Genomic DNA, 15293 nt, shown 5'->3' on the forward strand with positions numbered 1-15293 from the left:
ACAGAAACCCAGACCAGTTGGGGCATGGACAGTGCTAAATGGTTTTTGGCGATCTGCTCCAAACTTCTTCCTTCTAGCCAGCGCAGCCTCTGCAGGACCATCACCTTTCAATCCCACGGAAAGGCTTGGAGTCAGCGAAAAGGAAAAGGAGACAAAGGCTGAGACCCAGGGCGAGGATAAGCGCTGTGAGCAGATGTCTGCTTTTCTACACTAGAGCTCTGTGGTGAGCAGACAGCTCTGCTGTTGACTGGCCACCTCCATGGCCCCGGACACAGGGCTGTGCATGGGGTCCCCCGACCCATCTGGGACGTGTTGCAGCCCAGCTAGCATGCTGTAGACGTGAGAAATCTGGGGGAAAGTGCATTTTTGTTTTCATCTCTTCCATCTTCCCAGGAGTATTTTCATCTTGCATGCTGTTAGTGCAGAGAAGGAGCACCCTGTAGTCGTTTTGGGTTAGTTTGTGCACTTTACTGTTTTGGGTCCCCATCTTTGCTAGCGCAGGCACATGGCCTGCCTGAGTCCTGGAGGAAAAGTGTCCTCTGCTGACCTTACCTGGTGATCCAGGAAGGGATTTGCACCTTCTCACCTGAGCTGTCTGGTTTCAGCAAGTGCCTCCAGCGGGCAGGTGAGGAACCTGGGCTGGCAGCCAGCCTCTTCCAGCCCCACCGCCTGGCTGAGCCCACGGGTGGAAATAGCCCTACTGCTGTTTGGGGTGCAAAATGGGGGTTGTAGCAATTTGAACAGAAGAGGCTGTGAAATAGCCGCTGGCCTGTGTAATTTTGGGTTATTTCATTTTGTCTATGCTCTGTGCAGTCTTTAAGCTTTTTGATCTCTTTGTAGTTCATAAAGGTTTGCTATATTGTGGTTATCTTTTAAATATTTAGGAGTTCCATGCCCATCCTGAATGCTTATAAGCATTTAAAAAAATAACAGTCCCTATAAGAAAATTGTGAAGTTGAAGATCTTTCAGTTTCCATTTTCTGAGAAGGGAAAACAAGGTATATGGGCAAAGTGACTTGTCAAATGTTAAGCAGTAAGTAAAGGAGTAGAGATGACGGTAGAGGGCTACAAGTCAGAAGTCGCCATCTATCTTATGCCTGAAGTCTTGTATTTTCAGCAAAAGCCGGCAAAGACATTTTACTTTGCCTGAGCAGGCAGGTAATAAAAGGAATTGTTCAGCAGTATATGTACTCAGGAGCATCCTCTTGAGCACTTAGAATCTTGCTGTGTCTCCTGCTCTCTGGGGTTGGTAAAAATGCAGCTACCATTTCAAATGTAAATACTTGTGTTTGCTTTTCTGTGTTGCTTCATTTTGCTTGCCAAAATGTGGCAATTTGAAAGAATTCAGCAAACTAAAGATGACCCATGTACTGGTATAAGATAATGCATAGATAATGAAAGCTCTAAAGTTTTCATGGTTGCTTGTTGTTTTAAGTCCTCTTTAATTTTGATTCATTCACATTTTGATTCATATTTAAATTTTGTTTTCAACTAAAACATTGAGCATATATTATTAAATGATGCAGATTTTCCAGCCACTACCTATCAAAGAGGTTGCCTCTCGAAGAGCTTTGTTGGAGATAGGAGTAGCGTTATGCCCTTATTCATATTTCTCAGATAGTAATAGTTCAAAACTCAGTAGGATTAAAGGCTTGCATCGTTCATAAAAATAACAGGATGGTTCCTTAATGTATATCTAGCATGAATAGTAAGCTGTAATTAAGTATTCTTACTTAATGATAGATCAGTCTGCATCTCGGAATGAAGAAGATTATATTGAATTGCTCACATGATACTGTAATTATTGCCATAGAGCTGGTAGTAAACAAATAAATTGTGTATTTTCCTTTACAAACACAGAAAAGGAGTAACAGCCTAGTGCTCAAGGCATCAGGGTTAGGATTTAGGAGGCTCATTCTTTCCTCATCGCTTCTCCTGACCTGAGCATTTGCTTCAGTAAATCACTTGCCTGTCTGTGAACAGAGGTGTTGCTGAAAATCCCAGATTATGTGAAGGTACCCAGGACAATTCTGAGTGATTTAAGCCAGGCGTCCTCAGCAATAGGTAGCTGCAGGACATCACCTGGTTTCCAGAGGGATGATTAACCAGACAGTGTGCCACGCTACCAGAAGAGGCTTTAGCGTTTTGTGAAGTATATGTACTCTCTTGGCTCTCTCCTCCTGTTATTGCCTGCCTTATTTCCTAGAGACTGGATGTTCTTCCAGCAAGTGACTGTCTCTGGCTGGATGTTTATGCAATGTCTGGGGCAGCAGGCTCCTATCTGTCAAATTTTGCCTACTGTTACTGAGCTGAGTGAGGTAACAAGTGTAATGTAATTTGAGTGGCTGCAGTGATATCTCAGTTCTGACTTTGAAGACATCGCTGTCTGCTGCAAAGCAAGCTTAGGGATCAACCTTCAGGCAAAGTAATCTCCCTCAATGCACTTGACAAAATGAACAAAGGACTCAGTTATGATTAATGACTTTGACCCAAAGTTTCAAGTCCCTGCTCAAATTCAGACACGTAAAGTTGGGTTCTTGTTTCCCTTTTGAAAATTGCTTGAAACTAAACATTGTTCTTCTAGTCCTTCATTTCAACAGCTTAGAAAATTCACAGTATAGATCCACAAACATTCCTGCTCAAATCACTGAGGTTATCTTGCACTCCTAAGTGTATTCAGTTTGAAATTGAGACACATAAATTTATTTTTGTGGTATCTGCAAGTGAGTTCACTGCTGAAGCTGCTACTTGAAGTCAATTGGATATCTCTTCAGTGTGGCCCAGAAAGCTGGCCAGCCAACAGGGGCTTCATTCAGCTGCCTGATAACACAGACATCAGATGCTATGTGAGATAACCCATGATGTCCTGCTTAGTCTGAAGCAGCTGCTTTGGCAGAGGAGGGTTCAGAGCCATGGCCACCATCTTCCCCAGCAAACCTTTGCTCATGTTTTGAGTCTGACAGAAGAGCCATCCCAGGGCTTCTGAGTAGAGCTGCTTGACAATTTTCCAGCAAAACAGATTTCTCCGAAGGCATTGCTCTGACGCAAAACAAAGTGAAACCATCCAGCGTTGACTCCATCAAAAGATTCATGGCAAGACACTCAAGCCTGGGTGCCTGCCTGCCCCTTGGGCTCCCTGAGCAACAGACTGACCCTGGCAGTCTTTTGGGGACAGTTCCTTTATTCTGTGATCTACTTTGTCTACAGACTTCCCAGCCACCCATGAAGGGACTGATGTGAAGATGAGGTGAGGCTTCCCAGGTTCTCTATGTACCTGGGTTTTTTTGACAGATCATTCCAGAAAATTCGTTTTCAATAGAAAGGGAAGGAGAGATTCATGATTTGATACTCTTTGTGTCTGTTTGTCAGCTATCTCTCTTCTGTTCTTTACCACATCTTGTGCTAGGATGCTCAGGGAAAAGCTTCTCTTTTTCCCAGAATAGGCATGAATTATTCATATTATAAAAGCTCCTTTCCTTCAATATTTTGGTATTTTTTTAGTGTGAAAATTGCCTTGTGTTCTTAATTCATCAGTGTTTTGTCTTTTATTATATATTCATATCTTTGATTCAGAAATTATTTCTCTGTAGCCACAACATTGCCAGGAGAAAGGCTTCACATTTTAACTCAGCCATTTCTGTTTGTAGCTGCTGTCTCTTTTAAAGATGAAATCTAAAGAATTTTATTATGGAGTGAATTTATTAAAGAATTCTCTTTGCCGTGAGTTGGGGATTGAAGAGAAATTAATTTGATGGTGCTGACTGGGTCTCTAGGGAGAACTGTATATTCAATAAAATATCTCTATCTCTTTCTGTTCTATAATCAAGGCAGAAATTGGATAGAAAGAGAATAATAGTGAGCTACATAGGAAAGAGAGAATGCAGATGGAAACCAGGGCTTTTGAGTGAAGGCAGAGATGTCTGAAAATCTGTGCTGCCAGACCTCTCTGGCAGCTTTGGCTTCCCAGGGATTTGACAGTTGGTCCTGGCCACCAGACTCACCAGGACTTAGTCAGCTGTTACAGCCTTATTGATCAAAGGTTGCTGTACACGTCCTTACACCTGCGTCATACCTTCCTTTCTAGCCTTTGTTTTCATACTCAGTGTTTCAACTGATTACTTTTTGGCTGAAATTTTCAAAGCAACGATCACGTTAGGAGGTCTAGACACTGCAGAAGTTACACAAGCGTTGAGTGCGTGTAGCCTATGTCTTCACCAGGAGGCTGTGACACTAGAGCAGCTGTTGTCATTTCACCTCAGTCTTGCACCCGTAAATAACCTGGTTTTGAAATGATGCGGTAGTTCACAGATCATAGTAATCAGTGCTCCCTGGAACACAGGTAACTTGTTTCTCACAAGTTTGTTTGCTTTAATATTCATGGGAACACAATCCCAGCTACTCCATTTCTGACAGTTTTCAAACTAGTCCATGTTGCTGTGGCTTCGTGTTTGCCTTTGTTCTTAAGAGTCAAGCAGTGCATTAAGGGTGACTGGGTGTCACCCCTCCTGTAACTGCCAGCAAGTAGATGAAAGACTTTGCTCTACCAAGTAACAGTAATATCATGTTCTCATCCTTGTTGTGACGCCCCACTGTGCGTATGCGTAGTGCTGTTCAGGGATCCCAGATGATCGTTTTCTTTCCTGAAGAAAGACAGAAAAGGCAGAAAACTCTGTATATACAGATCTTTTTGGTCCAGAAGCAAGTTAATAGAATACTAGCATTTGCAAAACATTACCAGAATAATGAATATTGGGAAAAGTAAAGGAATGCTGGCAAAAGTGCCTGAGTATCCAGGCCCAGAAGATGACCTGTTTAGTTCTTGCTGTGTCTTCCTAGCTAGAACCTGGGAAACCTTTGACTAGTCAGAGACATATCTTCTTGTTACCTGAGCCAGGGATGGCCTGATGGAAACTCACCCACTGAAAAAAGGGAGGTCACAGAGCAAATATCCTGAACCCTCGTGCCAAAAAAAAATCCCTTGAAAGGTCCTTTAATTCATCAGCCCATGAGTAGACTTCACATTTGAACTGAAAAGTGCATGGCGTAATGGATGTGAGTACATGAGGTTGAGCCACCGTTACAGAACCAGTGTCTCTATGCCAGCCTACTTAACATTGCTGCTGAGGAGCATTCCACCAATACTTAATATATTCTGCATCACAAATTGTATGTACAAAGTGTTTTAAGATGTTCTTCCTCAGCATTAAGCCATTTGCCTGTGTACCGGGCAGTCCTGGGTGCACATCTGCTCATTTGGCCCTTCATTCCTGTCCCTCAAAAGGCAACTGCAATGTTGGTCATTGAGTTTGCCAGCTGCTTCCTGGTCTCTGTCCCCTTTGCCCAGCCTTCTCTCCTACCATCTCTCAAGATGACAGCATCCTTATGTCATAAAATACAAACCAAGTACAATCAGCTGATTGACTGGGCTGAGGGAGCAGCGGGTGAAGCTATTCCAGGGTAAAAGTGCTCCTCTGATAGCCAGGGTTGTATCACTACTGCTTTTTTAATTGTATGGCCAACTCTGTCAACCAATACAGTTTGAAGTATATGCACGCCGTCCATTCAAACACATAGCAAGGTTCTCACTGTTTGCTGGTAGTTACTGAAAATGGCACTGGTAAAATGAATGGATTGCAGAAGAGGAGTTATAGGAACTTATTAGTTTTGTTTACTGTCCAATTTTCTGTGGTTTCCGATGGACGTACCATACTGTCTTGCCCAGGACTCTGAGCTGTGAATTCAGGTGGAGGTGGAACTGGATGAGTCCATGGGTTAACAAGGGAAGCACCACCAAGCCATCATATATAACTGATGCAGACACACAATTTCCAAACAGTTGAACTGTTGCGCCTGTTGTAGACAAATGGAAAGGATGTGACATTTCACAGAGACATGGCTGTAGGGACTGGCTGTCATCAGCTAACACGTTTTGTGAGCATTAACGGCTAGTATTGACAAGATTATATGGCACTTAAAAATGCATTAATCAAAATGCATTAACTGGCAAGTCTTAAAAAAAAAAAAAACAAAAAAACCCAAGCCTAAAACACAAACCCTCTTAGTATATGTTCCAGTTTTATCACATACTGTGATACTGTGATACTGTGATATGTTCCAGTTTTCACAGAACAGAATATTCCATTTGATGCTGAGTGAAAATTATTCTATGATGTTGATGACTTACTAGTGATGAATATTAAAAAAAAAAGAAATATCAAAGCTTCTGTAAAAAAAAAAGGTCTTTTTCTTTGGGTATCGATAGTGCCAAAATAATGTCACTTTGTGTATATAGGCTGCATTTTGCTTAAATAAGCTGGTCACATGCAATCTTTTCTGCCCTTCTTTCACAGCCTGCCCATGTAATGAGCAATACAAAGAAATGTAATTACAATCAGACCTTTATTTATTGTTGAAGGGACACTTCAAGTGAATAGTTAATTGCAAAAGAAAGTAAAAGTAAAAGATGTGATCAATACTGTAACAAGCCAAAGCAATTGCAGATGCAGAACTTCATTAGGAAAAAATTAAGGAGAAATCAGTTTTACTTGGATATGACAAAGGTATTCATTACAGTTGCTTGGATACTAATAATATAATAATTTATTATATTATTTTATTATATATATAATTATGTATTATATATAATTATATATATATAATTTATTATATTATGTTAAAATGCAATTTAAAAAATGTTCAGCACCAATAATTTGGTAAGTGAAGAGTGAAGAAGCTTTGTGCAATTTATAGGAATCCCCCTTGCCTAAGGCCAAGTCCAGCCAATTCATGAACAAGAGTAACACCGAACAGTAACGGAATATTATCTATATCCTATATATATGTATATTATTCTGGTATTGTTTGGTGGTTTCTTTTTTAGCTCTGGGAATGTGTAGAGTATCCTCACCTGTGATTTGAATGTTACCTATTATTACTGCCTGTCTACCTACAACTTTTGGTATAATACTTCAGAGTCCCAAAGATGGGAACTTGTTCCTGTTTGTATAAAGCATCATGATAAACATCCTGGGTTTTATAGATTGAGATATTCAGCCACTGGCTGGTGGTTTCTCTGGCCTGTTATCAGGTGCTTTCCTTCCTAGAAGGCTGTTGGCATCAAAAGGTGGGTCAGATGTGTTGCTTCAGTAGTAGTCTCCTGCTTGTGGTCATCTTTTACAAGGGCTTTATGATTCCTGCTCATCTTTTGGAGGGCTGTCATGTGGTAAAAGAAGAGCTACGGGTCTCCCAGGAAAGCTGGCAACCAGGAGTGAGGCTGCCACTGCTGGAACAAGTCATCCTGCTCCCTGTCCAGATACCCAAGAATTGCTCCGGTGGTTGCAACCTTCTGCCAGCTTCTTCCTTCCCAAGAGCACAGGCGGACACGTGTGCACACGTCTGTGTGTGTTGCAGTTGGTCTATGGGTGTGTTGTAGATCCAACACTTTGGGAAGGAGTCTTGATTGTGTGTGGGCAGGTGGATATACGGTGCTTTCATGGTAGGCATGGACATGATCCAGAGGTAGAATCACAGCATGTGCTTTTCTTCCAGCCTCTCAAAACAGGTAGGTCATCCACCCAGATGGAAGGCCAGGGGACTTCTGGAGTAGGGTTTCCTTTTTACTTTCATTAAAACAGAAAACATGCCAAAACAATGAAGAGATTCTCACTTAAAGGGAACATTAAAGCTTTCAGCATTAATTAAGCACTCAGAAGACAGGGTAAGACAATTAATCATACATATGCGACTTTGCTCCCCATTGCACTGGAAAAATTGTTTTCCTTTAGCTTAAATTATTATACACTAATTACTTAATGTATTATAGTATTTTTTTCCTTACATGTTTAGATAATTGCTTTTAGCAACAGGTGATAGAAACTAAACAGGAATCTTACACAGAACGTTCTACGCAGCATACTAGATATGGTGGACAGGATGAAAAACAAATTAAATCTTGTGAAAAGTTACATAAGCTGACCTTAATGGATGGTGACGATGTCAGTGTGCTTATAGACTGGTCACAGTGTGGCCATGTAAGCACATTTATTATACATGGAATCATAGAATGGTTTGGGATGGAAGGGACCTTGGAGATCATCTAGTTTCAACCCCTTTCCATGGGCAGGGACACTTCCCACTAGACCAGGTTGCTCAAAGCCCAATTCAACCTGGTCTTGAACACCACCAGGGATGGGGCATCCACAACTTCTCTGGGCAACCTGTTCCAGTGCCTCACCACCCTCAGAGTAAAGAATTTCTTCCTAATGTCTAATCTAAATATACCCTCTTTCAGTTTAAAACTGTTACCCATCATTCTATTGCTACACTCCCTGATAAAGGGTCCCTCCCCAGCTCTCCTGTAGGCCCCCTTTAGGTACTGGAAGGCCGCTATAGGGTCTCCCCAGAGCCTTTTCTTCTCCAGGCTGAACAACCCCAACTCTCTCAGCCTCTCCTCATAGGAGAGGTACTCCAGACCCCTGATCATCTTTGTGGCCCTCCTCTGGACTTGCTTCAACAGGTCCATGTCCTTCTTTTGTTGGGGGCTCCGGAGCTGGACACAATACTTCAGATGAGGTCTCACCAGAGCAGAGTAGAGGGGCAGAATCACCTCCCTCTACCTGCTGGCCACGCTGCTTTTGATGCAGCCCAAGATGCATTTGGCTGCTCTGAGCCTGCTCGATATTTTCTTTGTATCGAAGAACAAGAAACAATTTGCTATGGTTTGGTAAAGACCTACTAGGGCTGCATGAATAAAACCAGCAACTGTCTTTCAACTTGTACATAGCCTTTATTTAACATATTTGATTTTATTTTGAATAAAGCCCTTCTAGTGGGGAACTTGCTTAACATATTATGAAAAAATAAAAAACTTGATAAATCCTGCATATCCGGGGAGAACCTTCCCATCCAATTAGCAAAGGCACATGGTATGTATAGGATGCTGTAGGAAGATCTATACAGACCAGTCTCTGAGGCTGTAGAGAGCCCTGCTCCTAAGAACATAATCACAGAAATTCCACCCACAGACAATTTTTTTTAAAGCATTTTAGTTTTGAGCTGTTGTTATTAAGATTTGGGAGTCATCGACACTGACATTTATACTTGTTTGTGCTGAAGAGCTGTTGAACTCAGGAACATAACGTCCAGTGAGCCATCACATGAAGTAATGGTTTATCTGTGTCACTAGATTTTTAAGTAAAGCACAGCAGTACCTTAAAAACTTTTGGTTTCTCTCTGTCATCCAGAATAAATTCTATAAAATATGAATTCTCATATTCATCATTGTTTTGCTACTTTACCGTATTAAGATATTTTATATTGTATCATAGCCGATGCCACTATGTGAGCATGTGGACTCCAAATTTTTGGAGTCATCCTGATCCTGCAAAGAATTATGCGTGCACACAGCTTTATGTTGTTTAATTAAGCTACTGGATGTGAATAGCACTATTTTCCATAAGACAAAGAAGCGTGAAAAAGTATTAGTAGAGTACTAAAATAATGTAAATAAGCACTTTTTAAGTGTTTCTAGTTAGTAACTCACAGTACAGTCATCTTCTTAAAAAATAAAGAAAAATCCAGTAGTTACCTGGACCCAAGTTTTTTTAACGTACTGACTGATATTTTGCTGAGAAAACAACCTATTGGATAGCTAAGTTATCGTCTTATTTCATTAGGTGGTATTTGGAACAGGACATGCTGTCTTTGTGTGGTAGCCGATAGTAAAAACTGGCTATTTTGCAGTCGTTAAAGGAATGTACGGTGGTGTCACCGTTCTTTGCAGCCTGTTGGCATCCGTAGTTTTCCCTTCAGCTTAAACACCTTTGATCAAGGGCTTGGCATGGAACCAATGGAGCTCTGTGTATGGAAGTATCTCAACAGGGCACGTTTCTTCTTCAGCGGTTCACTTTTTGGGGAATGCGCATGTGGTCATACAGGGAATGTGTTTCCCTCGCAGATACTGAGGGGGCTGTGCCCCGGCGGCAGACAGAGACGTCGCAGTTTGGGTAACCTTGCCTTACCGTGTGGTTGTGTGACATGGCTCCAGCTTATTTGTAAAGGAGACCAAATGCCAGATGCATCAGAGAAATTAATTATTTCTATTAAATTGTGCTGTATTTATTGCACAGTGAGAAAACAGAGGAGTTGTTTCTTTTTAAAACATCAGAACCTTGTCACGAAAAGCTTAGATGTTTATGACTTAGATTTTTTTTTTTTTAATTAGGCACTGGGTAACCTGTGTAATACTGTCTCATTCATCAAGTGAGTTCTGCAGGAAAAAACATCCTGTCAGGTGCAACAGACAAAGCTATGAGCAGCATTGGTACTGTTAATGACTCCGAGAATGACTGCAAGGATTGTAAAATGACACATTATTATCTAGCAGGCATTGATCATAATTATATCACTGATCAAGACAAACCATATCAAATGTTGTGTTTTAAATATGCCCTTCAATGAAAGAATAAAAATGCCATTGAAATAATTTCAGTGATAGCTGTGTGATTCTTCTGAATGCAAAATGGAAATGCTTTGCATATCCTCGTGATGAAAGGAGATATCACTCTAAGCTATTCACTTATTAATTTTAATTTAATACTCATGGTATATCAGACATTATAGGTCTTTCACAATTTTGCTTTATGACACTGCAGAAGTCTGATAACTATGCTCTGTGTAAAATGTAATTCCCTGCTTTACCTGCCTGCTGGGGTTGAACTGTGGGATCTTAATTTGCTGTTGTGGTTTCCGTGATCCTTTGCTTGTCTTATACTGTTGTTACAATGAACACATTGCACATACAGCATAGCTTTCCTCCTCATAAGGCAGAGTACAGACCCTTTCGTCCTATAAGAAAGAATAATTAAACTTAGATTTTAATATTTGTGTTTGCTTTTGGGTTTATTAGCTCTCTGTGAAAACTAAATCAATTATTTGCTGTGCCCCATCTAACTAGCTCTTGAAAAAAGGGACAAGAGTTTTCCATATATCTGTTCTGTGGCTTTAAGCCATCTCAAAATGTCACTGTTCTAGAAATGGAGTGTACCCTGCCAGTTGGATAGGTGGCATTTTTATCATTTCCAGCTTGAGGTTTGCATAAGGACCACAAATGTGATGTAAAACTGGGGAAGCTGATTGTCACTGGTAAGGTCCTAGGGTGTAATGTAATTCTTCTATTGTACCTGCCAGGCCTGATTTTTTTTTTTTTTTTGGGGGGGGGGCGTTTTGTTTCTGCAGACTCCAGAGGAAGGAGCTTCTACAAGCATCTATGCAGCAGTATCACCTGAGATGGAAGGAGCTGGCGGCTGCTACCTTTACAATGAGGAAAGGACAAAATCGGCTGATGTAGCATATGATGAAGAGCTGCAGAGAAGGCTCTGGACAGAAAGCTGCAAGATGGTTGGGATTTCTGATGAATCCAGCAGAGTTCCCTAGAAGAAGCCACTTCCGGCTGGGTAAATGAAATGTATTGACAAGCATCTTAGGTGAATTCTTGCAGCATCAGTCATCATCCTGGAAATCACTGTTAAGTCCCAAAGGCAAACATGAACAGCTCTGTTCTTCGCTTGAACCCTTAGTCTGCTAGGGTGTGGGGGGAGTATTCCCGCAGAAAGATGTAGTGGTTGGTTTTAAACCATCAGTTTTGTAAATCATGATGTTTCAGTCTGTGATTAAAATACAATCTTTAACCTTGTGCAGAGTTGAGTTTTCATTTCTGTTCAACAAAAAGAGACTTTCCCTGGTGAGCATGTTGTGTCTGTGGCATGCCGAACTTAAGCCACCTTTGTACATATAACTTACTCTTTTTTAATCAGTTTTAAAAGTTGCAGCTTTTTTCCTTAAGCTTCATTAATCTTTATGACACTTTATAATGAATGTCAGTTTGTTCTAATGCAGACATTTGGCATTCGTGATCATTATGTTGTTTCTATCACGACATTAGTTTTATATGTCAACTTTTATCCAGAGGTTTTAACTGAAGGTCAGAACCAAAAAAATGTAAATAAATAAGGTCTTCAGACAGGATATTGAATTCAGTTGTTTTCTGTTCGAATTCAGCTTTCCTTTCAAGGCAAGCCATAAGAACGAGGAAGGGATAAAACATAGTAATGGAGACACCGGATTTGGCAGAGCGTGCAGTCAGCCTGTTGTCTCAGCACTGGGCTAAGATTACTTGTCCCCTTTCCTCCTGAAGCCATGTAAACTGGTGTCCACAACTTATTGCATTTTCTTTGGCAAGGAGATTCACTCATCCACTGCTCGTTGCATGAAGAATCGCCTTCTTTGGTTGGTTTTGAACCTAGCTCATACAAGTTTCAAAAATAGAGATCATGGTTTGGAAGGGACAGTTAACAATTAATGCCTGTCTGCTTTTTCCACATTGCTAAGGATTTGGGAGACTTCCAACATGTCCCCCTTAAGCTGTCTCTTTGCCATGTTGAAGAGTAGCTCCTGCCAACTCATCTGACTTACACAGCAGCGATGGGATATTTTCCCTTTTGTTATGTATTTCTTTCCCAAAACTTCCTAACAACAGCTGTTTTATTTTTAATTTTATTTGGCTGTTATTGATGCTGGAGCTGATATGTTTCATGAAACTATCTTTGGTGAACCCTGGGATTTCTTTTCTGAGTGAGATAGTGGTCAGTTCAGATACCATCAGTTTTGAACATGCTTCAGTGTGTACAGCTCAGGTGACTACCTATGCCTGCCAAAGTGAAGCTTCAAGAATGATGTTCGTATCCATGAAGTAAAGAGCGAAACAGACATGTGGCAATATAAAGATAGTTTGAGATTCTACAAGTTCAATGAACTAAAAGAAAAAAAAACTGGATTGAAGATAGACACAACATTTTAATGAGGAAGGTGATAAGCCATCAGAATAACTTATAGAGAAACTTCCCCTGGAAGTTTCGGTCAAAATTAGAAGTCTCCTCAAAACTTCTCTCCTCAGTGAGAGAAACACTCCGAGCATGGGCTGTGTGACTAGGGAGCCTGAACTCTTGCTGTTAATGGAGTAAGTTCTACCCTACTCCCATCTCATTCATGTTAGGTGTCATCTGAAAAAGCAGCGTAATCCTATAAATGTTCTTGCATTTCCTTTTTTCAGATATACACAGCAAAAGATAACAATAGGCAGATGCAAAGCTTATATTCACTTTGGGGCGCTGGAAATCACCGCGTGACAGAACTAAGTGTAAACAGTGTTGTGTTCTCATTTGCAGCAGACTAGAAACAATATGAACGTGTTTCTGTGCACTGAACCCTGGACTAATATCCCTTTTGGGCTTTTTAGCTCAACCCTGGTACTTCACTGACCATATCTCCAACCTTTGATTCAGAGAGAGATCACATCTCACTGAAAGAAACCATACTAATACGTCCAGAGACTAGCAAGGAGATGCAAGGACAAAAAAAAAAAAAAAAATAATAAAAAAAAAAATAGTATGAACAAAGAAAAGCAGGTGAGAACAAAAATAACAAAAAATCTGAAGGAGAGCATGTTTCCCCTCTGAATTAAGCCATGCATGATTTATTCTTAGCTTCTTGGAGTTAGTATATACAAGGGTTAGCAGCAGGAAATTTATCACTCAGTCACTACAACACTTTCTCTGTATGACTGGCTGACTTTTTTTTTTTTTATTTTTTTTTGGTAAGTGAATGTAGAGCTTGTGAAATGTGCCAGACTGACACTCTGGGAACTAAATTCCTCTGTTTATTCACGGATCATGCACAGGATGCTGTAAGCCTGCTAGACAGCCAACGTTTTGATGTTGCCATAGCATTCCCACGGAACATCATTGCTGCTAGAAGTATGTCCAGGATTACTCAAATTAGATGGGATTAAATTACCTTCAGGTTTAACTCTCTCGAAGCTCCACAATATTTGCGCAACCAATTTCAAGTGGCATGGGGACTGGTAAAATAGCAAATACTAAAGACAGCTAGTCACACATTCGGTGTAATCTGAACCACTTTGTTAGCGGTCTCAGTCAAATTAAATCTGTTTTAACAACACTGAAAACATGGTTTGTGAGAACCAAGAACACAGATTGTGCCTGCATGAGGGAAAAAACAATATGTCCTAAAGCCAGGGATTTCTAGAACCGTGCACTGCCATGAAGATATAGTTGAGCTAGTTGCAAAAGAGTTATCTCAGGAACTAAAACCAGAAAACTCTGTCAGCTCTGCAATGCCACATAAGCACCTGAGCTTCTCTTGAGCAAAACTCAGTGTCATCATAAAGTGCTGTGTGTCACTGGGAGCACTCATTTGTGGTACTGTTGTAAAAATCCAAAATAATCCTTACCACATCTATTTAGGAAAAAAAATATATATGAAGCATGTAAAAAGAGGAGAATGATTTTACTTCTGCTCACAGAAATGGTAAGAGCCGATTTACTTTTCACATTCCAAGGATATGGAGTTTCTGGAAACCTGCGAGGGCCTTCCTTCACCAGAGACACAGATGAAAGATGCTTGAGTCCTTGCAGTAGGTGCATATATATAGAAAAAATGCCTGAGAGCTTTTTAACCTTGCAAAGAAAGGCAAAACATGCTCCAATAATTGTAAACTGAAGTTAGACAAATTAACCTTCCAACATGAAAACAGATCCTCTCTTTGTGAGAGTAATTACATATTGGAACATATAGATCTGATATCTGAAGATAATGAAAAGTTGTCTCTGAAAAGATACCTGGCAAGGAGGCCAGGTGGGCTCCTAAGCAAAGTAGGTCAGCCACAGAGAAGTCATACTTAGATGCTCCCTCACGTCCAAACTGACAGCCCTTATTTTGATTAGTATGAGAGTGACCCATTGCTCACAACTTCTAAAATGGATATCGCTATGCCAGTACTCCACCCAGGCTAATGTTTAATTCAAAAATCTAGATGCTTTTACCTAGCCTCAAAAAGGCACACAGAATCTATGGTCCAGTTCAAGTCGGAGATCAACAGAAGTGTCCTCTAAGGGCCACCATGGTCTGATCCTATTGCCCTCGGTGAGGGAGTGAAAACATTTCAAACCAATGTTTTATGCTTTTCTAAAAAGGATTACTTTTTCAGCTCCCATGAAAAAAAAATCTTAAAAAAAGACAAAAAAGATGAATATGGTTTTGAAGGATAGTTCAAAGAAATGTGATAGATCTTACAGCAATGAATGTAGTTATCTAGGAATTTGATAAGTTGATGTTATTTAAACAATAAACTTGCGCAGGAAATAAATAACATGCTGTCAAAGGGGCCTAAGTTTCTTAGAAGAAGTGTTAACTTTTTTATTAATTAACTAGTTCAT

The 15293-nt window shown here is 40.5% G+C and overlaps 1 protein-coding gene across 1 annotated transcript in view; it reads left to right on the forward strand.

Moving 5' to 3' along the window:
- Positions 1 to 11739, forward strand: part of DHRSX (dehydrogenase/reductase X-linked) — a gene marked incomplete at its 5' end in the record, with an annotated part of 141815 nt that extends 130076 nt beyond the window's left edge. Inside the window, one exon of the mRNA XM_082491803.1 lies at positions 11236 to 11739. Within this exon, the coding sequence (XP_082347929.1) occupies positions 11236 to 11433 (198 nt within the window). The 3' untranslated portion in view covers positions 11434 to 11739. The remainder of the gene's footprint in view (positions 1 to 11235) is intronic.
- Between the last annotated feature and the right edge of the window lie 3554 nt (positions 11740 to 15293).

Source organism: Vanellus vanellus (genome assembly GCF_965231255.1).
Source record: "Vanellus vanellus genome assembly, chromosome: 1".
NCBI lineage: Eukaryota > Metazoa > Chordata > Aves > Charadriiformes > Charadriidae > Vanellus > Vanellus vanellus.